The 9,614-nt window shown below is 45.4% G+C and overlaps 1 protein-coding gene across 1 annotated transcript; it reads left to right on the forward strand.

Moving 5' to 3' along the window:
- The first annotated feature begins 1,356 nt into the window (after window positions 1-1,356).
- Window positions 1,357-4,283, forward strand: LOC113913038 (copine-1-like). The gene is made up of 2 exons (XM_035723977.1): window positions 1,357-1,395; window positions 2,634-4,283. The coding sequence occupies exons 1-2, from the start codon at window positions 1,357-1,359 to the stop codon at window positions 4,281-4,283; spliced, it is 1,689 nt and encodes a 562-aa protein (XP_035579870.1).
- The last annotated feature ends 5,331 nt before the right edge of the window (window positions 4,284-9,614 follow it).

Raw genomic sequence — 9,614 nt, forward strand, 5'->3', positions numbered from 1 at the left:
AAATTCATTCTTGAGTAAATGATAAATCTGTAACACTTTGAAACTGTCAGTTGATGGTTTCAGTTTAACCTTTGGACAAAGCCCCCAAAAATTAATTTTTCTATATGATAGAGAACAAAATGTAAATGTTATAAACCTTGACAATGTACAAATAATGACAAAAAGCAGTTGGAGGTAAAGTGATTTGGGCCTTGCCCTTTAGAAGAGCAGATGACAGGTGCACAGCCTCTGGGGGGAAAGTTGGTGCTTTAGGGAAAGTGTCCATCATCATTCCAACCAGTGGAATATGATACAGGAATTCAGAGGTAAAAGAGGGAAGGGAAGAGAGGCTTCAGAGATCCAAAGAGCAAAACCAGCCAGAAACAATGAAAAAGCACACTCTCCACTGAGGTTACAAGGAACAAAGATCCAGCCCAAAAGGGTTCCTAGAACTCATGTGACCCCAAGTTTGGGTGCTTTTGCTTCAAAGTATTTCAGAAACCACAAGAATGAGTGTGGGAAGAAAAAGAATTCTGCCTTCTTCAAACTCTGAAGCACTTAAAATCAGTCATGAATGGCCCCATTTTTAGAGTTGCTGAGATTTGGTCATTCACAAGGCAACTCAAGTACTTTACAGTTAGTCCACTTGAAGCCCTGAAGTAGAGATTGTCACAGCCATTTCCTGACATGTTTGTTGAATTATGACTCTTTGGAGGGGGTGTGTCCACTTCACATCAATTCCCCCTTTCTTGAAGATGTGTGTGTGTGTGTGTGTGTGTGTGTGTGTGTGTGTGTGTGTGTGTCTAAGTACCTTCTCACTTCAGAGCCTCTGCTCGTGCTATTCCTTCTACTTAGTGGGCTTATACCCTGCTCCTCACATGGCTCCTCCTTCTCATGCTACCCATCTCAACTTAAATGTCAACTTCTTAGTGAGACCTTCCTTGACCCTCCTACCTAAGTAAGTCCCTTGTTATTATCTGTTTGTCAATCCACTAATATTTATTAAACACCTCTTTTGTGCCAGGCTCTGTTCATTCTCTGGTTATAGAACTGTGACCAGATAAAGGCCCCGCCCACAAGCAACATTTTGAAATAACTTGTTTACTTTTTTTCCTAGAAGGAGGGGCTCTCTTCCCTTGAAATGAAGGTTCCATGAGGACATGGACAGGTCTGTTTAGCTCATCATTATATGCACCCCCAGCACCTAGGATGGTACAAGGCATACATTTGGCATAGTATTTGTGAATGAATCAAGGAATAGATGACTTCTTCACTTCACCACACTGGCCATCTATCACCTGGAGCCCAAGAGACACTAGGCCTGAGTTAAGCCAAATTCTCTCTCACAAGAGTTTGGAATCTGATCCACAGATATAGATGGGTTGGGAGCCAGACGAGAAGACACTAACTCCTACGGTAAGGTCCTCAGATCTGCTCTGGGTCCTGCCTGCCCCAAAGCCACATTGCCTAACTCTTCTTGGAGCTCCTGAAATAAATGTTCCTTCAATAAATTTCTCAAAGTCAATTTTAGTCACTCTCTGCATCTGGCAACTCGCGAATGCAACGACTAGCACAAAAGAACATTAATTGGCTCACATCAAAATCTGGTTTAAAATGCTTCAGTGGTTTCCCATTGTTCTTAGAATAAAACCCAGACTCCTTACCAGCAGTGGAAAGGTCCTGCATGGTCTGGCCCTGCTCACCTCTCCTACCCTCTATTTCTTAAGCATCCTGAGTTCTTTGCCACCTCAGAGCCTTTCCACACACCATTCCCGTTGCCTGGAATGTTCTTTTCTTAGCTCTTCAAACATCTGGCTTCTCTTTAGCCATCAGATCTCCACTCAAATGTCACCTCCCCCAGGAGACCTTCTAAATCAGTCATGGGCCCAGCTGGACTCAATTGACACATTCCTATTAGAACTTTAGGACTATATATGAAGGTGCAGGGGGTACAAGGGATAGCACAGTACCCCCAAGAGCAACAGAGGGGCCTGTATCACTCCTAGGCCTCAAGGAAAGAGGGTATGGGGCTCTCTGGAGCCCAAAATGAGAGTTCCTTGGAGAGGCTGGACAAGCTGTGACCTTCAATCCAGTGACTCCTCAGCTCAAGGCAACTCAACAAGAAGAGAACCAGGGAGGAAAATAGACTGACATCACTCTCCTCCCTCCTTCTGTTCTCCTGCCAGGACTCCCTGTTGGTTAAATCCATCTGAAACCAGAAGGCAAAGAAGTCTATCGAAACAGAATAGGATTTGGCAAACATTTTCGGTAAAGGACCAGAAAGGAAATATTTTCAGCTTTCTGGGGCCATACAGTCTCTGTCACAATGACTCAATTCTGACATCATAGCATGAGAAAAGCCATAGGCAATACACAAATGAATGAGTGTGGCTGTGTTCCGATAAAACTTGATTTACAAAAACAGGCAGTGGGCCAGAGTGTGTTGGGCCTGGATGTAGAACATTCAAGACAGTCTGCTGGGTCAGAAGATGGGATGGAGAAAGGTAGAGAGTAGCTCTAAGGTTCAACAGGATTTATCTAGCATACCTTCTCTAGCCACCCCATCTAAGTACCCTACTCCCCCAAGTCACTATCACATTGCCCTGCTTTTTTTTCTTTCACCACAAATCATAAGCATCTTGTTTGTCCATAAGAGTAGGAATCATGGATTTTGTGAAGCGGCAAAAGAGACGGCCCACTGCGTGACCTTGGCTCAACTGTCCATTTCCTGTGACCACCTCATTGACAAGGACATCGGCTCCAAGTCTGACCCACTCTGCGTCCTTTTACAGGATGTGGGAGGGGGCAGCTGGGCTGAGCTTGGCCGAACTGAGCGTGTACGGAACTGCTCGAGCCCCGAGTTCTCCAAGACTCTGCAGCTTGAGTACCACTTTGAAACAGTCCAGAAGCTCCGATTTGGCATTTATGACATAGACAACAAGACACCTGAGCTGGGGGATGATGACTTCCTAGGAGGGGCTGAGTGTTCCCCAGGACAGATTGTGTCCAGCCAGATAATAACTCTACTCTTGAGGCTGAAGCCTGGAAAACCTGCTGGGCGGGGGACCATCACGGTATCTGTTCAAGAGATGAAGGATACTCATACACTGACCATGGAGGTGGAGGCCAGAAACCTAGATAAGAAGGACTTCCTGGGGAAATCGGACCCGTTCTTGGAGTTCTTCCGTCACGGTGATGGGAAATGGCACCTGGCATACAGATCTGAGGTAATCAAGAACAACTTGAACCCTACATGGAAGCGCTTCTCTGTTCCCCTTCAGCATTTCTGTGGGGGAGACCCCAGCACACCCATCCAGGTGCGATGCTCAGATTATGACAGTGATGGTTCACATGATCTCCTTGGTACCTTCTACACCAGCTTGGCCCAGCTGCAAGCAGTTCCGGCTGAGTTTGAATGTATCCACCTTGAGAAACAGCAGAAAAAGAAAAGCTACAAGAACTCTGGGACTGTTTGTGTCAAGATTTGCCAGGTAGAAACGCAGTATTCATTCCTGGACTATCTGATGGGAGGCTGTCAAATGAACTTCACTGTGGGCATTGACTTCACGGGCTCCAATGGAGATCCTTCCTCCCCGGAATCCCTGCACTACCTGAGCCCAACAGGGGTCAACGAGTACCTGACAGCACTGTGGAGTGTGGGCAGTGTGATTCAGGACTATGACTCGGACAAGCTATTCCCAGCATTTGGATTTGGGGCCCAGGTACCCCCCGATTGGCAGGTCTCCCATGAATTTGCCTTGAACTTCAACCCCAGTAACCCCTACTGCCCAGGCATCCAGGGCATTGTGGATGCTTACCGCCAAGCCCTGCCCCAAGTTCGCCTCTATGGCCCCACCAACTTTGCATCCATCATCAACCATGTGGCCAGGTTGGCAACCCAGGCTGCACATCAGAGGACTGCCTCGCAATACTTGGTGCTGTTGCTGCTGACTGACGGCGCTGTGACAGATGTGGAGGCTACACGTGAGGCTGTGGTGCGTGCCTCTTACCCGCCCATGTCAGTGATCATCGTGGGTGTGGGTGGTGCTGACTTCGAGGCCACGGAGCAGCTGGATGCTGATGGTGGACCCCTGCGTGCACGCTCCGGGGAGGCAGCTGCCCGTGACATAGTGCAGTTTGTGCCCTACCGCCGCTTCCAGAATGCCCCTTGGGAGACACTGGCACAGACTGTGCTCACAGAAGTACCCACACAACTGGTCTCCTACTTCAAGGCCCAAGGTTGGGCCCCATTCAAGCCACTTCCACCCCCAGCCAAGAGCCCTGCACAGGCTCCTCAGGCCTAGACTCCCTTAGAGGGTGGGCTATGGCTCGTCCCCTGCCTTGCGTCCCCAGGGTCTCTGTGGGCATGGCTCAATCCTGCACACATTGCCCAGTGCTGCACTTTACATTTTATACTTTTATATTTGCTCCTGCTGTTGCTCTTGATCCCTCCTGCTTGCCCCTGGAATCCTTCATTTATTTTTTTTAAAGATTTTATTTATTTATTCATGAGAGACAGAGGGAGAGAGAGAGAGAGAAGCAGAGGGAGAAGCAGGCTCCCAAGGAGCAGGGAGCCCGATGCGGGACTCGATCCCAGGACCCTGGGATCATGACCTGAGCCGAAGGCAGACGCTTAACCATCTGAGCCACCCAGGCGCCCGGAATCCTTCATTTAATAAAGATCAGTGAAGACCACTGCTTTGCCACCAAAAAAAAAAAAAAAAAAAAAAAAAAAAATAAGAGTAGGGATCATGGCTTTCTTGCTTACCACGCTATCCCCAGCACCCAAAAGAGTGCCTGACACCCGGTAGCTTCTCAAATATTTTCGAAGGAATAGGAAGACTTAACTAATACAGCATGCTACAGGTTGACAAGACCAAAACATCTGGTCTCCTTAACTCAGGTGCACCAAATGATACCCTCCAAACATAGGAAAGCCAGCTCTCTCCTCCAGCCCACCGTAAGTGCAATTCTTATCTATTCGGTTTCAGTCTTCCTAACTCCCTCTCCAGACCAGGCCTGTTCACCAATCACCCCAGTACCTCCAGGTTGCAATTCCACACATCAACATTCAGCCTTTCAGACCCTAAGTGGTTTGCAATGCACATTCTTTGGAAATGATTCTGCTTTAGGAGACTTCTCCCCCACCTCCGGCACAGTCAGCTGCTTTGAATCTCCATTTCATCCTACTTTCCTGGGTAGGGCAGTGACAGGAGGAAGGAAGGGTTTGGGAGCATCTCAAAATAAATTCCCTTCTTCCTTATTCTTAACACAAAAGATGACTGAGCTCCAACATCACCCAACAAGAGAAAAAAAAAAACTAAATTATCATAAAATTATTGAAGTCATCAAAGATGAATCAGCAGAGGATCCCAACGTGGGAAGGGTTTAGTATAGGGCATTAAGTTAAAAAAAATCGAGATACAAAATGGTGCATACAATTTCACCGCAAGTGTGTGGCAATGTACTTGGATATACACAAGGACTGGGAGGTTGCATGGGAACCATCGATGGCTAGGATATTGGGATGTGGGTGACTTCTTTCTGACTTCTAGGATCATTGTTACAACATTTGTTAATTATTTGGTTCATCCAGGAGTTGCACAGTATAGTCCAAAACACAGCATTATCATTATTATATATTGTCAGTTATATATGTAATATAGTGATATAATATATAATAAGAATATATTATCAATTTTATATATAATAATGGTACCATTCAACCGGCAAGAAAAATGATAGGATACTGTTCTCTGGTACAATGGAGGACAGATGAATGGGAAAAAGGACTGCATTTTTAAAAAATATTTTATTTATTTATTTGACAGAGAGAGACACAGTGAGAGAGGGAACACAAGCAGGGGGAGTGGGGGAGGGGAGGCAGGCTTCCCACGGAGCAGGGAGCCCGATGTGGGGCTCGATGCGGGGCTCGATCCCAGGACCCTGGGACCATGACCCGAGTCGAAGGCAGTCGCTTAACGACTGAGCCACCCAGGTGCCCCAAAGGATTGCATTTTAAGTTTGAGAGAGTTTGTGTTTTGTGCCCCTCCATCTGGAAATGGTTTCCATAAAAGGCATGGTTTTAAAAAAACTAACAGTATACATTCTGCTTTCCCCTCGTATTCCATCTCTGCAGTCTTGCTGCCCCCCATCACCACAACTTGCGATCCTTGTGAGAAAATCAAAATTGTTGGAAACTGGAAAGGTAAATGGTTTTCTAATAATATTAGCCAAAAAGACACTGTTCTTCTGTAGCAAACCCCTGAGACCACAGCAGTTATTCTGTGACTGCCAAGGCTGGTACTTGAGACTAATGCAAAATTTGGCAGCAGATACATTCGACTTTTTACCATTCCTAAAGATCTGGAACCTTACTCTTGTATTTTCACAGATCAGCAGAACCTCTCTCTCTCTTTCTCTCCCTCCCTCCCTCCATCTCTCCCTCCCTCCCTCCATCTCTCCCTCTCTCCCTTCCTACCTCCCTTCTTCTATTTTGGAACCCTAGACATAGCTAAGATAAAAAATTATAGATTCAAAATCACCCCATTAAATATCATAGATCTGGGGATCCATTTGGCATTAGAAGCTGTTCTTTGACTCCATCTCATTTCATCTCGTTTGAATCACTTCATTTCTGTAGTCCATTCAATCTATGATTGTTCCCTTGGCCTGCATTTTAATTTTACATTTGGTACATATCTTATGGTACAACTTCTCAACCAGCCAATCTGAGGTTTTTCCTGCCCTTTCGAACACAGACATCTCCCCTGTAAGATCACGAGTCACGAAGAAATGATCACGAATCCTGATAATTGGCTACAAAGTCACAGCATTTTTCATGTTTTGTTTAACACTGAAAACCCACCCAAAATGACCTAAATACCTAATGATTGAGGAATGGTTATATAAACAATAATCCGTTGAACGGATGGAAAATTATGCATGCCATAAAAATATCTGCAAGGAATGTTAATTGCACAAGAAGGAAATATTCTCTTATTTTTGTTGTGGTTACCTCTGGATGGTGGGATTTAGGTGAGCTCCCTTCTTATTTATACTTTTATTCATTTTCCAACGTTTGCAGAATGAATATACATTATTCTTACTTTGGAAATAAACTTTTTTCAAATGCCAAAAAATGGAAGTTGCTACATCCAGATCCAAAAAGCCCCTATAAGTCTTCCCCCCTCTCCTAGTTGGGCCATTCCCTCTCATTTGAAAAGAGGGAAGGTATTGCCACACTCTTAAGCAATCAGGCTTTATTCAAGAGCAATAAACTGACCTCTCAAGAGAAAATTAGTGATGCTCAGGAAATTAGAGCCAGAAGCCCCGGAGTGGTCTAATGCATCCCTCAAGAATTAGCACCATATACATTACACTTTCTGGTGTGGGCAATTTCTTTTCAATTTAATTGTAAATATTTCAAGCGACTGCAATTCACGGCTATGTTTCAGACAAGTCAACAGCTATTAATCCACCTTCTCTGGGTGGAATATAATAACTCCAGCAAACTTCAGAGATGTCCATTTAACTCTCTGGCCTGGACCTGCTAGCTGAACAAGGATCTTAGACCTGGTTCAAATCCTGGCACCTCCACTTGGCTGTGAGACCTTACACAAGTCCCTTTACCTATCTGGTCATAGGTCCCTCATTTGCAAAAGGGAAACCTCTCCATCTACCCCACAAATGGTGATGTAGGAATTATTTTTTTTTTTTTTAGAGATTTTATTTATTTATTTGAGAGAGAGAGGGTGTGAGTGAGAACAGGAGCAGGGGGAGGAGTAGGAGAGGGAAAAGCAAACTCCCTGCTGAGGATGCAGGGCTCAATCCTGGGACCCCAGGATCATGACCTGAGTCCAAGGCAGATGCTTAACCGACTGAGCCACCCAGGCACCCCAACGTGCTGTAGGAACTAAATGAGATGATGCATCTAGGGAATGCAGTAGGTAGTCGGTAAGTTTTGGTGATTCTGGAGTGGTGGACAAGTGTTGAAGGGTGTTTTCCCGGCAGAGATGGGCCATGCTGAGTCAACAACCCCTTCTTTTGTATTTCCCTGGATGGCACAAGTGGGTTGGCGTGAGCAGTACAGTTCATGACCTTGAATCAGCAAAATTCCATTTGGTACCCAAACCTTGGGTTTAGCTATGCCCACTAAATTCACCAGCCCCAGACCACAAACAGGGCTCAGACAGCACCCGCTGAGCCTCTGCACTGTTGATAAGAGCTGCAATCGTAACACTAGCCTTGGGGAAGGGAAAAAGGACAGAGTGAAGAGTCATATATGCCATGCAGTCAGTAGGGTTTGATGGTTGTTGATGCAGAGGTTGAAAGAAAGAGAAGAGTTCCCAACATAGATAACTAAATGCACAGTATATTATCTAATGAATACCTACAGAGCACCTACTAGGGGCCAGGAACTGTTCCAGGCACAGCGGACACTGCAGTGAACCAAAGGGGGGGAAAAAAATCTCTGCTTTTGTGAGTTTACCTTCTAGTGGGGAAGACAGAAAACAGTAAACAAATAAACAAAGACAGTTTTTGGCTGTGATAACCGTGATGAAGGAATTAAAGAAGGTAATGAATGGGATGGAGAATAAGAGGACCATACTTTAGGACAACTGGGTGGCTCAGTCGGTTAAGAGTCTGCCTTCGGATCAGGGAAATCCAAATCAAAACCTCAATGAGATACCACCTCACACCAGTCAGAATGGCTAAAATTCACAAGTCAGGAAATGACAGCTGTTGGAGAGGATGCGGAGAAAGGGGAACCCTCCTACACTGTTGGTGGGAGCACAAGCTGGTGCAACCCCTCTGGAAAACAGTATGGAGGTTCCTCAAAAAGTTGAAAATAGAGCTACCCTACGATCTAGCAATTGCACTACTGGGTATTTACCCCAGAGATACAAATGTAGTGATCCGAAGGGGTATGTGCACCCAAACGTTTACAGCAGCAATGTCCACAATAGCCAAACTATAGAAAGAGTCAAGATGTCCATCAACAGATGAAGAGATAAAGAAGATATGGTATATATATATACAATGGAATATTATACAGCCATCAAAAAATGAAATCTTGCCATTTGCAATGATGTGGATGGAACTAGAGGGTATTATGCTAAGCAAAATAAGTCAATCAGAGAAAGACAAGTATCACATGATCTCACTGATACGAGGAATTTGAGAAACAAGACAGAGGATCATAGGGGAAGGGAGGAAAAAATGAAACAAGATGAAACCAGAGAGGGAGACAAACCATAAGAGACGCTTAATCTCAGGAAACAAACTGAGGGTTGCTGGAGTGGTGGGGGGTGGGAGGGATGGGGTGGCTGGGTGATGGACATTGGGGAGAATATGTGCTATGGTGGGCGCTGTGAATTGTGTAAGACTGATGAATCACAGACCTGTACCCCTGAAACAAATAATATATGTTGAAAAAAAAAAGAAGATAGTAGGAAGGGAAAAATGAAGGGGGAATCGGAGGGGGAGACGAACCATGAGAGACTACGTACTCTGAGAAACAAACCGAGGGTTTTAGAGGGGAGTGGGGTGTGGGATGGGCTAGCCCAGTGATGGGTATTAAGGAGGGCACGTATTGCATGGAGCACTGGGTGCTATACGCAAACAATGAATCA

This window comes from Zalophus californianus, chromosome 14 (assembly GCF_009762305.2).
Source record: "Zalophus californianus isolate mZalCal1 chromosome 14, mZalCal1.pri.v2, whole genome shotgun sequence".
Lineage (NCBI taxonomy): Eukaryota > Metazoa > Chordata > Mammalia > Carnivora > Otariidae > Zalophus > Zalophus californianus.

Excerpts from the sequence above, each read along its gene's own strand:
- LOC113913038 (XM_035723977.1), top strand. The coding sequence starts at position 1,357 with ATGGGTTGGGAGCCAGACGAGAAGACACTAACTCCTACG. Across the intron at positions 1,396-2,633 it reads AGAAGACACTAACTCCTACG|AGTAGGAATCATGGATTTTG; the intron begins GTAAGGTCCTCA and ends TTTGTCCATAAG.